A 22,607-nucleotide genomic window follows, 5' to 3' on the forward strand; every position below is an offset into this window, starting at 1 on the left:
TTTTGAGAATCATTTCTCTGTACAAGGGTTTCTTTTAAAAGGAAAAAGATTTTGGATATGTTTGTTATTATTTTGTTTAAATTATCTCTACGTAATGGTTTGTTTTCTCATACAATTAACAGAGACAGCATGCATGAGTGACGTGTCTTGTGAAACAAACCTAAACAGAACAGGACAGAATCATAATTTCTCATTCCAAGGGTCAAATTTAATTTTTTTATATATGAGCCAAACCTAATTTTAAAGCCTAAGAACACACATATATGTTTGACTTGATCAATTTTTTTTTTTATTAAGTAGCTAGCAGGATGCAGTTACATTTTCACTCAAATTTGTATCCCGACCTCTAAGGGCTTAAAGATAAGGGAGGCAATTCGTTTCGCGTGTCGGGTTCAAATTGTATCGATGAATGAGTATAAGACTATATAAGTCAACTATAACTTAACATATTTAATTAAACGGGTCAGATCCCTCAACTCTAACCTGCTAATTTTATGTTGGGTTTTTGTCAAACTCGTGTCAAAATTTGATAGCCCTAAATATCACTTGTCATGTTGTATCGAGACATGGACATAAGACAATATAAATCAATCATAACTCGACCCATTTAATTAAACGATCCATTTGTATTAAATTTGAACACTGAGTTGAAAAAAGGGGCAGGTCAACAGCTAAAAGAATAGCCAATTGTATATTGGATGAGCATGAAGAAGCGGGTGTAAATATAAAAATCCGAATACCACATCAATTTGGTTCGTTGTTTGAGTAGAATCACATCCAAGACAGGCTCCACTTGCATTTTGTACCGCATGAAGGTTCTGAGCAATTCTTTAGAAATAGTCAGCCTTTTCTCGTCCACCACTTTGAAGCACTGCGGCTTTATCTAAGGAAGGTTCCAATCACACCATTGCTTTGATTGTCACAAAGTAATGTTAAAGCAATTAAATTTACTTTTTTTCTATCGACTTAAGTTTTTGGGACAATTGATAATTTAACATAATATCAAACTCAAAGGTTATGGGATCGAACCTTAATTCTCATCAAATCATCTCTCATTTAAATTAAATATTTCTTGTGTGCACGTGAGAAAGAGTGTATTATAGTAATGATTAAATGAGTAAATTTATTCTTTTTTATCGGCTCAGAGCTTCTGAACGAAACAAGTGATGATTTCAATCTCTCCACTGTATTCTTTTAGAAACCTTAAATGGGGTTTGTTTTTGGGATTGTCTTAGCTTAATTATGTGGTCTGGTGGAGGGTTTTCCTTCATTCTGCATTAATTTTATGTTGGTCTGGTGGAGGTGTCCTCTGCTTTTTTTTGTTCTAATAATCACGCAACATTGACAACTTGGGTCTTCTTTATTGAGGTGGGCAATGACAAATATGCAGCAGTTTAGACTAGTGCTCAGCACAGAACATAAATTTATCCTTCTACTTCAGCCGTTGATTTTGAAACTTGTAATCAACTCTCTCTCTGTCTCTCTCTCTCTGTTTGCCTCTGTTTTCTCTCACACTCCCATATATTTACAATTGTTTCATCTACAGACAATTTCTCTCTCTCCTTCCCTCTCTTTCTCTCTATCTCTCTATATATATATATATAGCCATGTTAGGGGTTTCTCTAACAAGACTGCGCAAGCGGAAAGCAGTGTTCTATGGGATGGGTTCTCTGTTTCTACTATTTCTTGTGTGTTTCTGCCTTTACTGGCTCATTCACAGCATCTCTGTGGATTCACACAGCACGACAGGGCCTGGAAACATCATTGAAGGCATCGTCTTTGTAAATGGAACAACATCAATCGGAACAATAGATGATGATTTCGTTTGTGCCACTCTGGATTGGTGGCCTCCTGAGAAATGTGACTATGGAACTTGTAGCTGGGGTCAAGCTTCTATACTCAATCTAGTAAGTCCAATATCATCCTTAACCTCCTCTTTTTATTTTATTTTTTTGTAATTTCTCGGCTTTGTCATCATTCAAGTTTGGTTTACCTCCGGTGAAAAAATAACTAAAGTTCTTCACGAATCTTGTAATCTTTACCGTTTTTTTTTTTTTTCGGTTTTATTGGAGACGAAGCAAACAAAACTCATATTGTTCATATAAGAATTGGTCTTTATCATTCTCTTTACTAGTTCTTCCTTTCTTTGACCAAATAGGTTTTTCTAGGGAGGCAATTGCTACCCTAAAAATTTTAGATTCAAACACAAGTAACGATATTTAGTAAACTGTTGGAAGACTGTAATATATTTTTATGATATAACAGTAAAAAACAGTTATTTTATCAACGTTAATAAAAAAAATTAATAAATTTTTACTGTTACGTCATCTCAACTATACAAATCATCTTAGTAGGTTACTGAAAATAGTACTACTCAAAAAAGACAAAATGTCATAGTGAGTACTGTTGGGAGAACGTGGATGTCACTAATCCACCAATTAAGAATGGCTGGGACTAAAAGTGACTTCCACGGAGACTTTTCATAGTCAATTTAATAGAGTAATAAATTGACCATGAGAAGTCTTCGTGGCTAACTCTCAAAGAGTAAATAAATACCCCACTTCCCTCTCTCCTTTAAATTGCATTATATATATAATAAAACATAGATAATTAAAAAAAAAAAAAAATTAGCTCATACAAACTTACATATATTTTCAAAATACGTGATTCTCATTTATATTTTTAATAAAATTAATGTTATTTTTAAAACATGTGTAAGAATCACGTGCATTAAAAACATACGTCAATATAATAAAATGGATTAAAATAATTTTCATTGACCCAGTTCGAAATAAAATTGTCTTTTCTTTTTTCTTTTTTTTTTTGGTTTTTTTGTTCTTATTCTAATTTGTGTCATGTTTTGTTTTGGTAGGACCTTAACAACACAATACTAAAGAATGCGATCAAAGGTAAAGTAGTCACTTCACGTAAACTTAAAAAAATAATAATAATAATAACAAATAAATAAATACTCCTACTTATATATATGGGGTTCGATTGTATTATTTGCAGCATTTTCTCCCCTAAAACTTAGGGTAGGGGGCACCTTACAAGACAAAGTGATATACGAAAGAGAAGGCAATCCGGAACCCTGCAGCCCATTTGTCAAAAATAGCTCTGAGTTTTTAGGCTTCTCTCAAGGCTGTTTGCCTCTCTCTCGCTGGGACCAACTCAACATTTTCTTCAACAAAACCGGGTAAAACTGATATCTGTTTTCATAGGCTCGGTTAAAAATGCACGTGAAGATTACACGCTCTAAGGACTGATGTCAATCTAATAAACCAGCATCTGTTTTCACATGCTTTGTTAAAAAATGCATGTGAGATTCGTACACTCTGAGGACAGATGCCAATCTAATAAACTGACATCCGTTTTCACATGCTCAGTTAAAATTGCATGTAAGAATCACGTGCTCTAAAAACATATGGCAATTTAATAGATTGGGTTGAAAAAATTCTTTCCCAGTTTGGAAGAAAATTCTTTGTGCTTTTCCTTCAAGAAATTCGTTTTGTTAAGATGAGCAGTTTTGAAATCCAGGGCAGTTGTTGTTTTTGGCCTGAATGAACTAAGAGGAAAGACTATAGATTCCCAAGGTGCTGTAGGAGTTTGGAATTCCAGTGATGCTGAGTCTCTTATACGATATACTGTCAGCAAGGGATATACCATTCATGGTTGGGAGCTTGGTAAGAACTCTTATGCACATATTGAGTTAACTGGTAATTTAATATAATATCATAATAGACAGACGTCTTGAGTTCACACTTTAACTATCATTTTCAATATATTATCTTTTCAAATTTAGAGTTAGTTTGGATTAACGATTTCAAAACGTTCATTTTTTAAAAACACAATTAAGCGTTTTGTAAAATCACAATTTTTGTCTTGCAAAATCACAGTGCCGAACACATTCTTGTCGTCGAAGGTTTCATAATGCCCATATATATAAAATTGTGGTTCCTTTTTCAGGAAATGAAGTGAGTGGAGGTGGAGTTGGAACTAGGGTTTCATCAGATCAGTATGCAGCCGACCTAAACTCTCTCCAAAAGATAGTGGACGATATTTATGCTGGTTTTGAAGTAAAACCCCAAGTGATAGCACCAGGAGGTTTCTTTGACGCAAACTGGTTCACAGCATTCATAGAGAAAACACCTAAAACTCTTCAAGTTGTTACCCACCATATTTACAGCCTTGGTCCAGGTAAATCACCATTATCTCAAAACACCTAATTTTTTACATGATTTACAACTTTGACACGAACCCAACATGAAATTAGCGAGTTAAGATTGAAGAGTTCAACCCATTTAATTAAATTCACCGAGTTATAGTAAACCTATATAGTTTTATATCCATATTTCAACACGACCCGTAAATATTTCATGTTTTAACCTTGTTAACCAGTACTCTTTCTAGACGAGCATTTTTACTCATAATATTTGTTTCTGTTCTCTCAAATATAGGCAGTAATGATCACCTTATTGAGGAGATCCTCAATCCATCTACACTTGACAGCATATCCAATACTTTTGGAAGACTTCAAAGCATTCTGAAGAGTACTGGGACTCAAGCAGTTGCATGGGTTGGGGAAGCAGGGGGGGCTTATAATAGTGGCCATAATCTTGTCACTAATGCATTTGTTTTTAGTTTCTGGTAATTACTTTGCTAATTACTTTCTCTATAACTCTTTTCTTTCATGATTTTAATCTCTCTTTTTTCCCCTGTTTTTGATAGTAATCTTTATTATTTTTCATTGAATATACAACCAGGTATTTGGACCAGCTTGGAATGGCATCATCTTTTGATACCAAAACATACTGTAGACAAACATTGATTGGTGGAAACTATGGCCTACTCGACACTTCCACCTTTGCTCCAAATCCTGATTACTACAGGTTATTCTTCAAATTTTGGGTTGAACAAAATCTTTCTCCATTCTAGCATTAGTAATTCGTGTTTACATTTCGGCTTCAGGTCGTGTTGAAGCATTAGTAGAAAAATAGATAGGCCTCTGATTATCTAATTAAACAAATCAAACATTTAATTAAGTTGGATTCGTGTCAAATTCGCATCGTGTCAAAAATTGTCAACTATAATGTCGAGTTTAGATCGTGTCAAAACATGAGTATAAAATTATATAAGTCAACTCTAACTCAATCAGTTTATTTAAACGGGTCAGACCTCTCATTCTTAACATACTAATTTTGTATCGGACTCAGAGGGGAGGTCGTGTTAAAAATTACCGGCCCTATTTAATATACTAGATTGATAAAATCTTCGTCGACTCAATTTAGAAGAAAATTTTGTTAGGATTTTATTTAAAGAGCTAATAAATAACTGTTCTATTTCAGTGCCCTTCTTTTTCACCGCTTAATGGGAAACAATGTTCTGCCCACAAGCTTCTCGGGAACAAGTAAAATACGCGCTTATGCTCACTGTTCAAAGAAAACGGTTAGTACAATCTACAGCTAGCAGAAAAAAATAATAATAATAATTAAAAAAAAAAATTGTTGATTCATTGAGTTTCCATTGCTGCATGTGCAGCAAGGAATCACGTTGCTTCTGATCAACCTAGATGGTAACAGTACATTTCACGTGCGTGTGTCGACTGAAAATGCTAGCAGCAGCCTCATGACTTCAACTACACCAGAAAATCGAAGTCCAAGAACAAAATTTGCTGTAAATCGTAAGGTTACAAGAGAAGAATACCACTTGACAGCAAAAGATGGGGATTTACACAGTCGAACAATGCTTCTAAATGGGAAAACACTTGGTGTAGATTCAAATGGGGATATTCCACCCTTGGAACCAATACATGTAAATGAATCAGATCCAATAGCTATTGCTCCTTTCTCTATTGTATTTGCTCAAATACCTTATATTAACTTCTCTGCCTGTAAGTAAATTGATCAAATCCCACTTTCAAGTATACCAACAAGATGTGAAAAATTCGTGCATTCTTTTTAATCTTATTCTCTAAGATGAAGAAACCCAAAAATGAAATGTTTACATGTTCATTGAGAAGAGAGATTTACAGGGGGGAGTTGTGTTTGTTTCGATGTAAAATGCATCAATGAAAAATTGTGTTTTTTTTTTTAATATCTACCCACAATTGAACATATTCCTTAAATGCCTGGGAGAAAAACTGCATACACCCAAATCTTACACACAGCATCACAATAATTAGTTAAAAAATGCAAACCTAGAAGCCGTTCAAGTTGCCGTCACCTGCTGCTCTTGAAGTGCGAGTGGAACAGCGGGTCTCCAAGTAGTACCTTCACCGCTGTCCATAAGAGCAATTCCAACGGCAGCTAAATCTTTCCTAATTGAATCAGATTTTTCATACTCCTTGTTCCTTCTTGCTGTGGTCCTTTCTTCTATTTTTTTCAAGACTTGGTCTTCTGTCAACTTAGCACGCTTCAAAGCCTTTTCCCTCAGCTGCTGCAAAACCTGTAGCAAAAGAAAGTAAATCTTAACTATAAAATACGCAAACAGCTAACATTAGCAATATATGAGGAACATCACGTCCCAAACCATTCATATATTTGAGATCATTTAAAAAGAAGTGTGAAATAGTTGAGAAATAGAACGAGTAAACATTGTCATAATGAAACAGAGAGCAGTCTCCTAACATGAATCTTCTGTACCTCTGAGTAACTTGTAGGCATCAATCCTAAAACAGTCAGAACATTCCTGATTATCCTTTCCAAAGCTGCAAGAGATTCCATTCGCAAATCTTGCTTCTTCCCCTGCTAGGATCATTCAGTTACACAGGATACAACGCAAGAGAAGTAGGAATCATATCATACCAATATCAAGAAATAAGCACATCAATAATACTGCAGGGAGAAGCAACAGAGTAAAGAATCTCAATAAGGAATGAAATTTACTGCAAAAATTATGGCGGCAATTTGGCGGGGTCCAAATAAGACCCTTAAATTGGTCACGAACAAGTTAGGTTCTCAGGTTGAAATCATGGACATGGGATTCAGGTTCGATTGTCAACTCAAATTAAGTTATTAACAATGCTTGAAACCCTCACTTCTGTCTAATGTCAAACCAACTCAAACTTATTTTCATGCCAAAATACAAACCAATATCACATCCTGTGAGTTTCTTCCAAGACGTACACAATACAATCAATCAAAATGAAATAAGCATAACAAAGTTGCATATTGATACCAATAAACATGTGTAAATGAAATACAATACCTTACGGGTATGTAGGAGATCATTGATGGTCTTTAATGGGTCAGATATTGCAGCCATAACAACAGAAGTATGAAGATCATCTGACATAGAGGCCTCAAAAATGTTTTGGAAGTTATTGACGCAATTTGCAGTATCAGGTGGGATCAAATCCACTCGAATGGCCACCTCATTTGGACTTAGAACATTCTCACAATCATGCAACGTCTGCAGTCAATTAGATCTCATGAAGATGAAAAGCAGTAGAAAGTGTGATTTTAACAAGAAACCATCAGAAAACATGTGACATGTGAAATCTGTCTATGAGATTATTTATTATTAAAGTATTCTTCGTCTCATTTGTCTTAAATCTACAGTGTTGGGAAATTCAAGAAAAGAATCTCATTTGTCTCAAATCTAAAGTGCTGGGAAATTCAAGAAGAGCATAACATTTTCTCAAAATAAGTTGAAATGCTGCATTGCATCACCGGAAACTAAACCCAAGGAATCCCTAAAAAGTAATGGTGTCTTTCATCAAGGACCAATCAGACTAATAACCACAGCAGATTGGTCCAAATAAAGAGTTTGACTCAAAATTGAAGGAAAATAATGAATAAAAAAATAAATGTGATCAACAACGTCGGGGTGATTCACCCTGAGAGAGAGAGAGAGAGAGAGAGAGAATAAATGTGATCAACAACGTCGGGGTGATTCACCCTGAGAGAGAGAGAGAGAGAGAGAGAGAGAGGATGGGGGTGGGTTCTTCTTGTTGAAAGGCAATCAGATCTTCGGTACCTGATAGATGTAGAAAATACGATCTGAAGCACTTTCAAGCTGTCCATCAGAGTAGTTGATTGGAGATCGGTAGTGGGTCCCCATCAAGAAAAGTCTCAAGGCCAGTGGATGGTAGAGGTCTATAACCTGTGAAAACATTAATTCTTACACAATAGGGATGATTCCAAAATTGACGCTAATGCAAAAACCGAAGGACTCAAAGAAGATGATAAAGTCAGTTGTCATAACATAAAACAAATATAGGAAAACAATTGATTGCTCTAAACCAGATAGAATCCTTTACCTGCCGAATTGTAAAGAAGTTTCCAAGGGATTTGGACATTTTCTCAGAGTCAACGGTTACAAAGCCGTTGTGTATCCAGTAGCTTATATTGCTCTGTTTACATGCAGCACAACTCTGAGCAATTTCGTTTTCGTGGTGGGGAAACACAAGGTCCATTCCGCCACCATGTATGTCAAAAGAGTAACCAAGATAAGCAGCACTCATGGCACTACACTCAATATGCCATCCAGGTCTTCCAAGACCCCATGGGCTCTCCCAACATGGCTCTCCCTCCTTTGCAGCCTGCAAAATATTATGAACTCTTATAAACTTTCAACTAATTCTGAACTGAAGCTTGGATGCAAACATGATAAAGAATAAAGTTAACCAGCTTCTATCCATTCGCCTCTAGTATTGAAGATAACAGAGAAGTCAGGCTAAATACACAAACCAAATGATATTACAAGGGGAATGGATCAATCAGAACAATAACCGATGTGGAGAGCAGCAGTGAAGATTTGCCAATACCAAAAAATGTCAAAATTTACCAACAAATTTTCATATATCTAGTCTATTTCCTATAGAATCATTTAGTTACAGAAACTTAGTGCATTTCACATTAAAAAATCTTTAAATCAAAATTTATTGTCTTGATCACATGCAACATAGATGTAGACCTCCAAGTCAACCAGTATTCACAACATGTTACATGTGTGAGTGCATCATCAAACCACACATAAACATGTATGTGCACACACGCACACACATGCACAAATATGAAATCTACAAACCCGACTCCCTTACAGATCTGCTAAGAGTAAGCATAAAAGGTCAGATTTATCAATTCTAATTTTTCAATAATTTGTATTCATCATGCACGCGCTTTTTCCATAATTGTAACGGACACTTACCTTCCATAAAGCAAAATCAGCAGGATTTTTCTTCCTTGAGTCCACAGCAACCCGCTCACCAGCTCGATTATCTTCTAAATTTCGCCCAGATAATCGTCCATATTCAGGAAACTTGTCTACATTGAAGTACACGTCCCCATCAACGCTGTAGGCATACCCATTATCAAGAATCTGCCAAGAAGTGTGTCAATGAATTAAAATTAACATATCTAATATTTCAAGGAAAAGCATCCAAGAATGCAAGAGGACTATATAACAGATACAAATACACTCCTTGAAATCAAAAGATAATTTAGAGGAAAGTGTGTGAAGTTACTGCAGAATACATTCATATTACCATTATACTAACAAGTCAATAACATGTAGAACCGTGAGACAATAGATAATTTAATCAACGGTCTCAAGGTTAATGCAGAATCTGTACATTTTATGATAATGCTACAAAAAGGGGTCAAAATCAAAAAGGCACCTGCTTGATCATGTCAATGATTTGGGGCATGTGATCTGATACTCGCGGTTCAACAGAAGGTGGCAGGCAATGAAGATATATCATATCTTGACGAAACTCTTCGCAGTAGCGTCTGCTCAAACTGATTGGATCCTCCCCCAATTTATTTGCCCGAGCAATTATCTACAGAATTTGAAAAGTGCAGACTCAGCTATCCTGTCATACCAATATGAAGAGAAGTTGGTGTTTGGTATCCAGTTCTTGTAGCACAATAATATCAAAACCTGATTGACACATGAAGAGCTACAACCCAAATTACATCATTGTCTAACAGGACAGTAACAGACAAATAATCGAGAGATGTAATGAAAGATGCATATAACAAAGAATTAGATGGCTCAAGCGATAGAATGCAGACAAATAAGTCATACAGATCAGATATCAAGAGAACACATCCAACATTTAAGCGCACTTGACATTTGGAGGGCGGGGGAGAGAAGTCTTGATCTTCAAGTTAGTTCAACGTTTAGATGCTACATTTATTAAACTTCATTCGTCAATCTTAAATTGGAACTCAAGAAAGCACTTATTTCAGAACTCCTAAAACTACAAAAAGCTTAATCTGCATATGTGAAGCCAAATTAACACCCGACTCCGGCAATTACATTTTTCATGACCATTTAGTGTCTGTTTGGTTTATCGGTTTCAAAACTCACAGTTTGGCTTTTGTCTTTTAAAACGTGAATTTTTCTACGTTTTCAAGCCACCAATTTTTTTTTTTTTTTTTTTTTTTTTTTTTTTGATAAGTACCACCAATTTTTTTTTTTCAAACACACTCCCACGATTTTGTTTAAAAAGGAGCTTTTGGCCTCCAAAATCGCCTGGCCAAACGCAATCTTAGAGATCAAACCAAAGTCTATTCAACAGAAGGGAAAGCCCAACCAAATGGATTCATACACGTTCAGATACAAAGCCAATAAGTATGCATGGCTAACCAAGCAATCTCTTATCACATTTTATTCGAAATCCCAACAAGTCCATCACACAATTTACTACGCAGAAAGCAAAATCAATGCTAAAATTTGTAATTCTTAAGCGTAAGCTAACTGGGCAATTTCAGCTCACCTTGTCGTCCACATCGGTGAAATTCCGAACATAACGGACTTCACACCCCAAATGCCTAAGATATCTGCCTAAACACAAACACATAAACACATTACCAAAACCCAAATGCACAAACACGTAGTTTCTATATATATATAGACACAAATATATGGAAAGAAATAGAGAGATGGAAGTGAGGACCTGTAGAGAACATCAAAAGTGACATAGACGCGAGCGTGGCCGATATGGCTGAGATCGTAAGCGGTGACTCCGCACACGTACATGCCCACCAGACCCTCCACTTTGGGCTTGAACACTTGCTTCTTCTTGCTCATCGTGTTGTACAGCCACAGCTCCGTCGATGACGACGGAACCGAAGGCTGAGGCGAGCTCAGAGAACTGAGACGAGTACAACGGATAAGGCTGCTCTTTTTGGGCTTCGGCTTGAAGAAGAGAGTGTGCGAGTGGTGGGATGTGAGTCGAATCGTCCGTACCGAGTTGGGGAATCGGATTGGGAAGAAAGGTCTGTAGAACTTGAGAAGCGTAGCCATTTTGGCTGTTTCGGTGGTTCTGCTCTCCGCTTCGCTGTCGTTTTGGGGTTCAAGCTTTTGGTACCCCTGGAATTGGATAGAGGTTTTGCTACTAGTAATTCTATATGAGATAATTTTTATGTGGTTCATCAAATGGGTCCATAAAGGGTTCTCCCCACCCTCCAAATAATCAAGTTAGAGAAAAAAAAAAAAGAATTTATTCTACTATTATCGTATTTTGTTGATTATTTAATAAATACTGATAGACAATATCACATCGACTATGTAAAATAAATGTATGGTGCATAGGATTAAATATCACCCAAAATTATATAGCAATAATCCTCTTAGAAAGATAAGATGTCTTTGATGATGATTAGGAGCTCAATTGCCAATTTCATGAGATTGTGAACCATTGAAATGGTATAGGCTCCTAAACATTTTTAGGGAGAAATGAGAAGTATCATTTTACCCTTAAAATTTTGTTTTGTTACATCAAACCGTCTTTTAAATGACATTATATACACTATCAAATTTGTAAAATTTGCTATGGAGTTCTGCTCCTTTAAAATAAAGTGGGTCAACCAGTTTAAGAAGATAATTGATTTATTTAATGTAACAACCATTATCAAAGTATAATTTCAATAGAACACAACTGATCTGAATCAAAGAGAGCAGTCACTTGTTGGGTATATTTGGTCATCTCATACGAGGGAATACAGCAAAATTTTCGTCCACCTTTATTTTGGCCACATTTCTTTAAAGTACTGCTAAAAAAAACCCCTAGATTACTCTACTTTCCTCAACAGAATCGTTAGAACATGCTTCACATTAAATTTTTCCAAGTATGCTTATTTTATAAGCATTACGAAAGACAGGAGCCAAATGCATACATTGGTCTAAAGGATGTTTCATTGGTATTTAATAGCGTTTTCTGGAATAGTTTTGTTGACAAATCCCCTAATCCCTATGGCCTTTTTCCATCTCGTAGATCTCGAAAATTTACATGAAGCCAAACAAAAATTTGGCCCGATCAAACAATCAGAAAACGATATTCAAATATGGGATGTAGACGTCTCTTGCAAATTTGCACAGCATGGGAAGTTAACAAATCAATTAAATTATACAACTGGAAACATTGCTATAGCTCAACTCTGGATTAACTTCAGAGAACGAATGCACAGGCATAAATGGTAGGAAACAGAAGCTTTCCTATTGACTGAATTACATGAAATATTTCATCGAGTTTATATAGTTGCATCCAACTTCACTTAAGCCAAAATAGAGGCACCAATGGGGGAGGACGGCTCGGTAAATGTATTCCCCCTATAAAAATTGCTGCCACTCTTCTGATCCAAGAGAATAATCTTGCTAATGTGAGACACAATTCCCTCGAGACAAGCAGATGCAACAAATGTGTACAAATGTTCGGAAAGTAATGATGTGGCTCATGCAAAACTTGCTGAATGAATATACCGAATAGGAAGTTGCGCAGATTTTCCTGATAAGAAGCTATTTCCTCTGATCAAGCCAGGGAACACACCTTGTCTGGAAATACGACAGAAGAACATTAAATACAAGTTACACATTGCTGGTAAACATGTCTTTAAAATGATGGTTAAACTTCTTTTGAACACAATTATTAAGACAGACCCCAAACCTGCTCAGACCCTATGTTTCAAAGATGGTTCTGTGATTTAGACTCTTTCTTTAAGGTTTTTTCTATTTAGAGTCGTCAATATAAGAATCGATTTTCGCCTACTCTATATTTTCCATAAAGAATTTCCTGTTAACAATTTGAAAATGTTAAATAAACTACCAACTTTATTAAAATTTAAGCATTGTAGCAAGCTCACCTTGTCTAATGCTACTGCAGCAAAGGCGATTGTCATCTATGTAAGTTGATTGGAGACCCATCATCCATGAGCCCACTGATATATCGTCATGAGCATAAGCCTTAAGAGATGCACTGGATACGACAAGGAGAATGAAATGAGTTTCAAACTCGTATATAATGATTAAAATGTAATACTACATTCAGCAACTACAGTTTAATACAGCGGACGGAAAGAAATGATGCAATATAGGAAATGAAACTGCTCAACACCAAGGTCTATACAGGTTAGCTTATAATAAAACTATAAGCAGCTTACCTGTTCATGATTTAAACTGAAAATCAATTCTTTTATCACTTTGGACTTACAAGCACATCATTGCAAACTTTCATAGTATGCAAGTTGATAACAAATGAGAGTCATGGACACACCAATTGGACAGACCATCAAGTTCCAATTTTCAAATAGATTTAGATCTTGAGGTTCTTATCATCAGCAAATTAGAGTAAGCCGACACAACCTAACCTTAGCTCAAAACTTAAAACAGAATTGCCTATTGAACCAGACCCTGTTTTCCCAGTTAAGGCACTGGCAACTAACCTGTTTATGTTAATATACTCAGCTAAATTCTTGGAGAGGATAAGAAGAGCTCCAGATGCATGTCGGAAGTACCTGATTAAGAAAAGTAATTAATCAAGTTTAGTATCACAGCAATTGGAGCAGCAAGGAGGCACCATCCAAAAGAGAACCGTCAACTACATAATTGATCGCTAAAGGAGGACAGATGCAGACTAGTTTGTGAGAACTATTTTCAGTCCTCCCAGCATCCTCAGAAATAATTATCATATCATGCAGCAAACAAACACGCCACTGTCAACTCGTTCAAGTCATACAATGATTAAGGGTGAGGACGATTGTGAAGCTGCATTGCAGACTGTTCAAGTGAGTATTGTATAATAAAGCCCGCTTCTTCATATGATATTTTTTTTTTTAAAGCCAATTACTCCAAGATTATCAATGCTTTACTTTTATCAAATATTCATGTCTAACACTATCGTGAAGGCCACTCTTAATTTCACAAGTTACCAAAGCTGATTTTTTTTTTTTTTTTTTTTTTTTTTTTTATATGTTCTGAATGATTAAGACTCCATTAGCTGTAAATAAGGCAAGGAAACATAAAAAAACACTAAGAGCACGTTTGGTTTGCGGATTGAGTATTCCATTAGGAAAAGGAATAGAGGACAGTGGAATGGAATAATTATTCTTATTCTTTAGTTTGGTAACAACATATATATTCTAATTGGAGTTGAACCAAAATTACCAAAAACCCACCCTTATTTAAAAAAAATAAATAAAAAATAAAAAAATAAAAGAGGGAAAACCTAGAATTGCAGGGGTGGCTGGCCACGCCCTGGCAAGACCTGGGGGTGGTCGCACCACCCCCGGTGGATTTGGGGGTGGCGGGCCACCGCCGATGGCAACGGGGGAGGCCGCGGCCACCCCCTAAACATAGTGGGGGTGGCTGCGTCCTCCATCGAAGGTGGCCAGGCCACCCTCGATGAGCCTCGGGGGTGGCCCCCAAATCCACCGGGGGTGGTGCAGGGCACCTCGGGGGTCCAGCCCAAGGTGCTCTAAGGGTGGTGCGACCACCCCCAGGTCCTGCCAGGGGGTTGCCGGCCACCCCTTGAATTCTAGGTTTTCCTTTCTTTCCTTTTTTTAATAAAAAACAAATTTAAGGGTTAAAATAAAATTTTCGAAAAAAATTGGTTTAATTTAGAGTAATACAGTTAGATCGCAAACTATTAACAAAAAATTAAGCCAAATAAAAAAGCATTGCACACTTATAATGCACAAAGATCTATGAATACCAAATATAAAAAATTGAATATCCACACTTGTTCTCATCCACTAGCTACTAGCTAGATCACTTACGATTTCTCATCGCCAAATTTCCACCAATCAGGTTCATACCAAGCCTTTCCCCTGAAAATGAACAACAATTTTAGATGCTGAAAAGCTTATTTCAACATAATTTTCAGATACTCAATCAAGATCCTTTAAAAGAAATATACTTTTATCAAAAATTTCAATTAATCCCTACCATTTTTTAGAAGTACAAGAATATAAGCATGCCACATATAATTATTCTGCACAGCTTGGAAGATAATTTGAAAAGCTTCAATTAAGATTTAGAGTTCTTATAAATCAGTAAGAGTGCATATGTTAATATCTATCATGGATGAGGTAAGACAAGCAATCACAATGAAGCTGAAGAAAATATAATAGGGCATATACTCGTCAGATATCACATCTCCTGACTTCATGCACCCAATGTAAGCACCAGCTTGACCACGACGACGATCAAGAAGTCCAATTAACCCCTCTGCCAGACCAGAAAACAGTGCAAATAATATATCAAAAAATCAGAATTTACAAAGTTGTGATGTTCTGGACAAATAGTACATAAAAAATTACCAAGATCCAGGCCTATATTGTCATCAACTTTTACATAAAATTCTGCATCCCATTTTTGAACCGCAGTACTGAAGAAAAACTTTGCTTTCTTGGGCAGCTCTTCTTGAGCCTCCTCATGACCTTCCTAATATATTATCAAAGAAACATGTATGTTTAAACTCTATGATTTGCATGTTCATAAAGATATAAAATGAGAGGAAAGCTACTCAAACTTGAGCAAGTACGTACAACTTAAAGAAATCAAAAGTTTCTTTTCCATTAGAAGTTTAATTTTATATGCAAAGAATTGGCGTACATGGCAATATCGTTATATGTCAGTTCATATAATCAAAGGCAGAAGACTGACCACTTGAATTGTACTAACATTTGAATCTATAACTTACAAGAATCAAGAAATCCTTTGTTGAGCGATTTTCCTTGTCAATATTGCGATCTAAGCTATCACCTCGATTGGCACTGCCGGTTTCAAAGTGAAAGAAAGAAAAATTATATATATATAAAAGAGAACTTTGTCCCATTCTCCTACCAAAATGTAGAGCTGGTAGTTCCAAAAGAACCAACCAAACAAGTAAATGTACAGTACAAGAAAGCATATACTATTTTAAGGATTAAGTTTTTTTGGAAAAACCTCCGACCAACTACAAAGCGAATGACCACTCCTCTTTCTTCAAGTTTTCTCAAGTCATCACCTGTAAAAGCCAAAATGGTGCCTGTAACACATTGTTTAAAAAGAAAGGCATATCCCAATATGGGGCTGATAATGTTCGACGTGTCATACAACATTTGGAAATTCATATAAGAATAAGTGATAGAGATAAATAAGCAATTAATTAAAAGTAAAAGGAGAACAAACAAGATCAGTAAATGTCGAAGCATCATAAATTAAGGCCTCATATATGTCGACTATATAGAATATTACAAAAAAGAATTCTCACGAGCTTGCTTAAATATAATATGTCATGCTGAAATGTCAACTATGTCTAGATTGGTCAGCCTCCATCTACCATAACTTAAAGCATTTTAGTCAGAGCCTCTATAACAAGGAAAAAAGGCAAAGGAGACAAATGATCACCATGTCTCAAAACCATGAGAACTACTACAGAAACCAGAATGAGTGTCATTCACCAAAACAGAAAAAGCACACTGAAGAAATACAATGCGCTATCCAATTACATCATTTCTCCCTAAAACCACACCTCCTCAATGGGTCTAATAAAAACTCAAAGCTAACATGATCGTAGGCATTCTCAATATCCTATTTGCAAAGCACAACTGGCACTCTAGATCTAATCCAATCCAAACATTCATTTGCTATAAGAATGGAGTCAAGGATCTGCCTACCTCTAACAAACGCATTCTAAGGCTTCAAAATAATCTTCTCTACAACCCTTTTCAACCTATTGGCTAGGACCACACATCTAGCGAAATAGGTAATATCAAGCACCAAAGCTATACCCAAGTTGATTTCAATAGTCAAAAAACATTCATTAGGCAATATGTACTTTTCAAATTGCCACTAATAATATCATCATACACCTAAAAAACAGAAAAGATCAGGTTATGTAAAATTTCTGGTGATCAATTTTATAACCAATGCACATCCCAGTCACAAAAGAGAGTGATGGAATTCAGATAGCAAGAAATGTATGTAAAGACAAAGACTATCTTAAATCAAACTATGCCAATCAAAGTTGGAAGCTTAATATTCATCCAAGAAAGAATAAGTACAGACCGAGCATAATCAGCACATCGCAATCCCAACTGACCTTTAGGCATCCAAGACCCTCTAAACACATTTCGCCTCAAGCGACTACCAAATCCAGTATAAACTCCAATAACAGCAAGAAGCCTTTGGCCAGAAGAAGACCCACTTTGCTGCAATTGGTTCTTGAGGTACCCTTGACTCTTCGCCAAAGTCAATTCCATCTCAACTTCCACAATCCTCCTCTCCAGATCCCTAAAAACCAACACCACAGATACCAATACAAACACCATATAGTGACAAAAGGAAACATACCAAACTATAGAAAGAAATATTAAAAGGGAAAAAAAAAATATATATATATATATATATATATATATATTAAAAGATAAGAAAGATAAGAAAGGTACCTGCATCCTAGAACCATTAGCTTATCTTCAACTGTAAGCACTTTGGGTCTCTAACAACAATAACACAGAAACATATTAAAGATATATTGAATTAAAAAATGGAAGACGAAACAAAACATCAGCACATGCCACCATCCCTCAAGTCAGAACCCAGGAAAATGTAAGAAAACTTTAGATAAAAGAAATCATAATTTATCATCTTATGAAGTCCCTTCTTCAATCCCCCAACAAAAAAGGGAACCGCACGATTAAATTCGACTTATTCTTTTCAATAAGTACATTAATTTCATTAAAAGCGCAAAGGGGCACAACCCAATTACACACAAGCTATACAAGAGAGACCCAATGAAGTATAGAGACCCCCTGGAGAAAAACTCGACTTATTCTAGTATTTATAATAAGCTTAACTGAGCTCAATTTTGTTTCTTGAGGTCCGATACAATGGAAATCATTCTTAACTTACTTCAATTTCCTAGTACAAGATTCAGATTTCAGCGCCTAACAAAAGGAGGAGAACAAAAATAAATCACAGACCTGGAGGGAGTTCTTGTCAAGAAGACTAGTAAGTAATTTTCTGTTCTCTGCATCTTGCCACAACCTAATTATCGCACAACCAAAAAACTGACAATTAGTATGAATGATTTAAAATGCACAAATCGTAAAACATATAATTAGATAGCCGAACTAAACGCTGCATTTCGGTTTTTCTTTTTTCCTCTTTTTCCATGGATTGGATCATGGAACCACTAACACCGGAATCGCATTTGACTTCCATAGACCCCGAATCCACAACAATGTTTCCAATTATATGCAGCCAAACACATCCTAAACTTCTATCATTATTCTTTCCAGAAATTAAAATCAAAGCAAAACCTCAAATCTATAATTTTCTGTCTCGGTCAAGGAAGAGGGACGAACCGGCCGGCGACATAAAGCCAAGCGACACAAGAGAAGAAGGCCATCAGAAGCGAGGGTTTCGAGGCCTGGAGAGGCTTAGATCTCCACCGCCTGTCCGATTTCATTGCCGCCGGTGAACTCTCCATCTCCACCAGAGAGAGTCACTTCTCTTAGGACATACGTGTATGCAAGTGTTGATGATTTGAATGAGAGATCGTGAAAAAGGTAAGTAGTCCGATCAATTGGAAATGGAAGAGGAATCAGTGAAGAGCAGCAGCAACAGACGAAGCTTTGAATTTTCAGGGAGAGAGATCTGTGGCTTCCAATGCAAATTGATGTCGCAGAGGCCGAGGTCCGTTTCGGGTCTATTTCGTAAACTAAACGGGGCTTAATCTTTTGAATTCGGAGTTCAAATTTATATAAATAAAAAAATATATAAATACATAGAGATTTTTTATGTGCATTTATGGAAAATAAAAACAGACAAATCTTAAATTTAATCCTATATTAAGTCATAAGTCTTATATAAACGTTACATGTCTATAAACTCATCTTTAAAATGCAAAAAAAAGTCTTCAAGGGGTAGTTTAATTGGCTGTGAACCACGCCTTATGAAGTGGAGGTTACTAGTTCGAATCCCTCCTCCCCCTTCCCTTGTGTGGACATGTCAAAAAAAAAAGATCATTTTCAGTTAATTTTGAAGTGTAGAGTATCCAGTCCTTTATATCACAAAGACAGAATTGTCATTTCATATTATTTTTGACAATTCTACCCTTATGATATAAAGAATTGGATACTCTCCAAATCATTTGAACTCGAGAGGATCTATTCCCTTTAAAATGAACTTTTTTTTTATGGTTAATTACTTTTTTAGTACTTAGGTTTTCACTTTTTTATTTTTTATTTTTTTTTTCACCTAGGTTTCATTTTGTATCACAGATAGTACTTGATTTATGGGTAAATACCAATTTAGTATCCCGTCATCATTTCGTCAACCAAACAAACGAACTGTCATGGGAGTGGTTTCGACCACCCCTACAGCCGGTTTCAATGCCCAAAAGGAGGGGGAGCTGAAACCACCCCCAAAAGTCTTGGGGTAAGGGTGTTACAAACTATAACTGCATAACCGCTTTGGTAGGCGGTTATAAAAAACGGCTTAGAGCGGGGCGGTTAATAGCTTTAAAAGTAGGGAAAAGTGGTTAATAACAACTTACCATTATATATAATAATATAAATAAATCTATATTTTATATTAAAAATATAAAATTAAAACGACTCTTTTTTTTTTTTTTGAAAGGGAATCCATATCAATTTTATTCATAAAAATCATGATGAGCATAAAGCTCTTACAAGCATAAATAGCCAAAGCTACGAGGTTACAAGCGTCATAGATGACGTATTACATTCCAAACCCAAAACCAATCTACTAATTTATGACTAATCTACATATTAAAAAACAGATTTGTGCCAAACAGACTCAAACTAATGCATAGGTAATTTGTATTCTTTGGAACTGAATGTAGACAAACCGCCAACCAAAACTCTTCTTCCTCAACCCAAAAGCCAGGGTAACGTTCTCATCCACAACTCAAAGGTTTAGACCATAGCAAATAACCTAAAGGGTATCACGCATGCAGATCGAGAGAGGAAAGAGCCTTATTACAAGCAAAAAACAAGAAATAAAAGCGTACAGGGAAATAAAGAGACTAAAACAGAAATACAAACATAATAGAAAAAATCGAACAAACACCAAATGGAAACCAACAGAACAGGAAAAAAACCGGAGAATCACACTAAGCGGGAAACGGCAGCTGAAAGAAAGCCGATCGCGTGCTTGCCAGAAACCAACGCGGAAGGTGGCGTTGGAGCTCATCGTGGGGGGACATGAGGAAAGACCCGACAATGGATGGTGGGTGGCAGAGCGGGTGCGGAGGAGATTGGCGTTACACACAAAACAAACTAGGGGGAATTTGAGTGAATCCCCCAATAGCATCACCCACAAAGTATGATAAACAAGCAAGGCAACAAAAACAACACATCAAAATACACAGCAAAAGACAGACATAAAGGAAATGAAATAAAACAACCAGAAACGAAATTAAGAAAAAAAATTTAAATTTAAATTTTTTTTTTTTTTTTAAAAAAAAAAAAAAAGAGCTGGAGAGAACCGAAATCAAACCACATCTGGAGAGACGGATCCAGTGCAAAAGGTGTGATGGGCACTGGCGGATTTGGGTAGCAAAGTGTTGGAGCACGCGTCAAGGTCGACTAGGCGACAGGCGGTCGATCGGGTAGGACACGAACCGGAGCCAAACCTGACCCAGCAATAGGCACAGCGGATGGAGAAGGGCGGAAGATTAGCCTCCAAAATACCCTAAAATTAGAAAAGGGGCGGAAAGGGAGAGAGAGGAAGAAAATGCTCAAAAAACAAGGGACATCAAGTAAATAGGCTAGCTCTTGGGCGGGAGGAGAAGAGGATGAGGGGGAGGAGGGGGAGGGGGAGTGTAGCACCTCAGAATTTTTAAAGTTATTTAAATAGATTATTTCGATAATGATGTTATTTTAATATCCATTGTAGCCAAGGATTTTAATTCTTGGAAAATTTATGGTGTTACAGAGAGTGGTAATTAGATAATGGTAATTAGTGAAATAATAGGATAGTAAATGGTAGAAAGAATTGTATAAGTAAGTAGAATAGTCAATGGTAGGTATAAGGAGGGTAGAATTTTAAATAAAAAGGTAAAATAGTCAATGATATGTATAAGGAGGATAGAATTTTAAATAAGAATGTAAAATAGTCAATTGTAGGTATACTAAATGGGTAGGTAGGATAATAAAATGAGGGTATAATTGTAAATTGAAGATATACTAAGTGAGTAGGTGGGATTGTAAAATGAGGGTATAATTGTAAATTGAAGGTATACTAAATGGGTAGGTGGGATAGTAAAATGAGGGTATAATTGTAAATTGAAGATAGAATAGTATTTGGTTTTCTCCTATAAATAGAGCTCTTTCCCTTCACAATTTTACTACTCTTCTCCCATCTCTCGCACATATTCTTCATTCTTTCGCTTTTTACTCGGTCTTTCTTCTTTCTAAGAGTGTTTACTCTGAATAGAGTGAGAAAGGGCAAGACAAAGCACTATAAGAAAGAAAGAACACAAGAGATAGCGGACTTTAGAAATTAGTTTTTCAAAAGATATACTAGTGGTGTTAGTCAGATTGGAACAACTAGATTCCTTCAGACCACTTTTAACTTCAGTCTATAGGTAAGTAAATTCACTACCCCTTTTAAAGTTACTTCATGTCATGCTATTTATTCATTCTTGTATCAAACTGTAAATGATTATTTTATTTACCTGTCATTGAGATATGTTGCATGAATGAAGGATTTCTAAAATAATTATTTAGAAAGTTTATATTTCTTTAAACAATTTCTAAGTACAACAAGTTTATATTTGGAAAAGTTTCCATTTTGAGAAAAGAAAGTTGAGAAATGATGATGATTATAAGAAAAAAAGAATGATGAAAAACCCTCCTACATGTTGCCCATAAGATGCATCAAAATAAGTACAAAGAAAAGTACAAGAAATGAGTTAAATGTTTATGAAATGAAAGCACATGTATGGAGGAGAGTATTTTTGGCCCCAAGATAAGTAAGGATGAGAGGAGTTCAGTACCGATACTCGGATGGAGGCGAAACCACTGAAGGAGGCTATGCCAGAAGGTGGTATTCCATCAACATGACCGTTGAGTGCACCAAGAAAAGAGTTAATTGACGGTCAGGCATGGCTGAAGCCACAGTTCAATACCATGGTCACAAAGACCTGCAACCCTCGTACACATGGGTAACAGTGTACATGGGCCCTAATATGAGAAAATGATGATGTGATTTCAAAAATGATTTACAACGATGATATACTATGATGATTTACAATGATGATTTATAATGATGATAATGCTGCTTTATGATGATGATTTATGACGATGATTTATTACTAGATATAATAGTATGTATATGCTACGGGAGATGCAACCGTACATACATGTATTATT

General features: G+C 36.0%; 3 protein-coding genes across 6 annotated transcripts; 1 reads left to right on the plus strand and 2 right to left on the minus strand.

Annotated features, from left to right (window-relative positions):
- Positions 1-1,354: 1,354 nt before the first annotated feature.
- Positions 1,355-5,915, plus strand: LOC132191144 (heparanase-like protein 3). The gene is made up of 9 exons (XM_059606164.1): positions 1,355-1,907; positions 2,873-2,909; positions 3,013-3,196; positions 3,538-3,683; positions 3,967-4,197; positions 4,458-4,647; positions 4,764-4,889; positions 5,346-5,445; positions 5,539-5,915. The coding sequence occupies exons 1-9, from the start codon at positions 1,608-1,610 to the stop codon at positions 5,896-5,898; spliced, it is 1,674 nt and encodes a 557-aa protein (XP_059462147.1). The 5' UTR covers positions 1,355-1,607; the 3' UTR covers positions 5,899-5,915.
- A 67-nt stretch (positions 5,916-5,982) lies between these two features.
- LOC132191143 (cysteine--tRNA ligase, chloroplastic/mitochondrial) lies at positions 5,983-11,336 on the minus strand. Of its 3 annotated transcripts, XM_059606162.1 has the most exons (10): positions 10,904-11,017; positions 10,724-10,787; positions 9,883-9,901; positions 9,620-9,781; positions 9,151-9,321; positions 8,261-8,542; positions 7,978-8,103; positions 7,207-7,410; positions 6,642-6,743; positions 5,983-6,444 (listed from the first exon to the last, which is right to left on the minus strand). In XM_059606162.1, exons 1-10 carry the CDS (start codon positions 10,926-10,928, stop codon positions 6,208-6,210), a joined length of 1,392 nt encoding a protein of 463 aa, XP_059462145.1. In that variant the 5' UTR covers positions 10,929-11,017; the 3' UTR covers positions 5,983-6,207. The 3 variants fall into 3 exon arrangements, with proteins under 3 accessions (XP_059462145.1, XP_059462144.1, XP_059462146.1); XM_059606161.1 differs by lacking the exon at positions 9,883-9,901 and having other exon boundaries at positions 10,904-11,336; XM_059606163.1 differs by lacking the exon at positions 9,883-9,901 and having other exon boundaries at positions 10,724-10,791.
- Positions 11,337-12,273: 937 nt separating this feature from the next.
- LOC132191146 (hydroxyproline O-galactosyltransferase HPGT3) lies at positions 12,274-18,939 on the minus strand. Of its 2 annotated transcripts, none has more exons than XM_059606165.1 (12): positions 18,573-18,939; positions 18,189-18,252; positions 17,655-17,704; positions 17,309-17,499; positions 16,171-16,231; positions 15,926-15,998; positions 15,543-15,666; positions 15,363-15,450; positions 15,000-15,050; positions 13,668-13,739; positions 13,089-13,201; positions 12,274-12,780 (listed from the first exon to the last, which is right to left on the minus strand). In XM_059606165.1, exons 1-12 carry the CDS (start codon positions 18,695-18,697, stop codon positions 12,758-12,760), a joined length of 1,035 nt encoding a protein of 344 aa, XP_059462148.1. In that variant the 5' UTR covers positions 18,698-18,939; the 3' UTR covers positions 12,274-12,757. The 2 variants fall into 2 exon arrangements, with proteins under 2 accessions (XP_059462148.1, XP_059462149.1); XM_059606166.1 differs by having other exon boundaries at positions 18,528-18,606.
- Between the last annotated feature and the right edge of the window lie 3,668 nt (positions 18,940-22,607).

This window comes from Corylus avellana, chromosome ca8 (genome assembly GCF_901000735.1).
Source record: "Corylus avellana chromosome ca8, CavTom2PMs-1.0".
NCBI classification, from domain to species: Eukaryota; Viridiplantae; Streptophyta; class Magnoliopsida; order Fagales; family Betulaceae; genus Corylus; species Corylus avellana.

Coding starts and splice junctions, on each gene's coding strand:
- LOC132191144 (XM_059606164.1), top strand. CDS start 1,608: ATGTTAGGGGTTTCTCTAACAAGACTGCGCAAGCGGAAAGCAGTGTTC. Junction 2,910..3,012: donor ACTAAAGAATGCGATCAAAG/GTAAAGTAGTCA, acceptor TATTATTTGCAG/CATTTTCTCCCCTAAAACTT. Junction 4,890..5,345: donor CCAAATCCTGATTACTACAG/GTTATTCTTCAA, acceptor GTTCTATTTCAG/TGCCCTTCTTTTTCACCGCT.
- LOC132191143 (XM_059606161.1), bottom strand. CDS start 11,253: ATGGCTACGCTTCTCAAGTTCTACAGACCTTTCTTCCCAATCCGATTC. Junction 8,543..9,150: donor CTGATTTTGCTTTATGGAAG/GTAAGTGTCCGT, acceptor AATATTTTGCAG/GCTGCAAAGGAGGGAGAGCC. Junction 7,411..7,977: donor GTATTTTCTACATCTATCAG/GTACCGAAGATC, acceptor AATTGACTGCAG/ACGTTGCATGATTGTGAGAA.
- LOC132191146 (XM_059606165.1), bottom strand. CDS start 18,697: ATGGAGAGTTCACCGGCGGCAATGAAATCGGACAGGCGGTGGAGATCT. Junction 18,253..18,572: donor TGGCTTTATGTCGCCGGCCG/GTTCGTCCCTCT, acceptor TGCGATAATTAG/GTTGTGGCAAGATGCAGAGA. Junction 15,667..15,925: donor CAAAGGATTTCTTGATTCTT/GTAAGTTATAGA, acceptor ATAATATATTAG/GAAGGTCATGAGGAGGCTCA.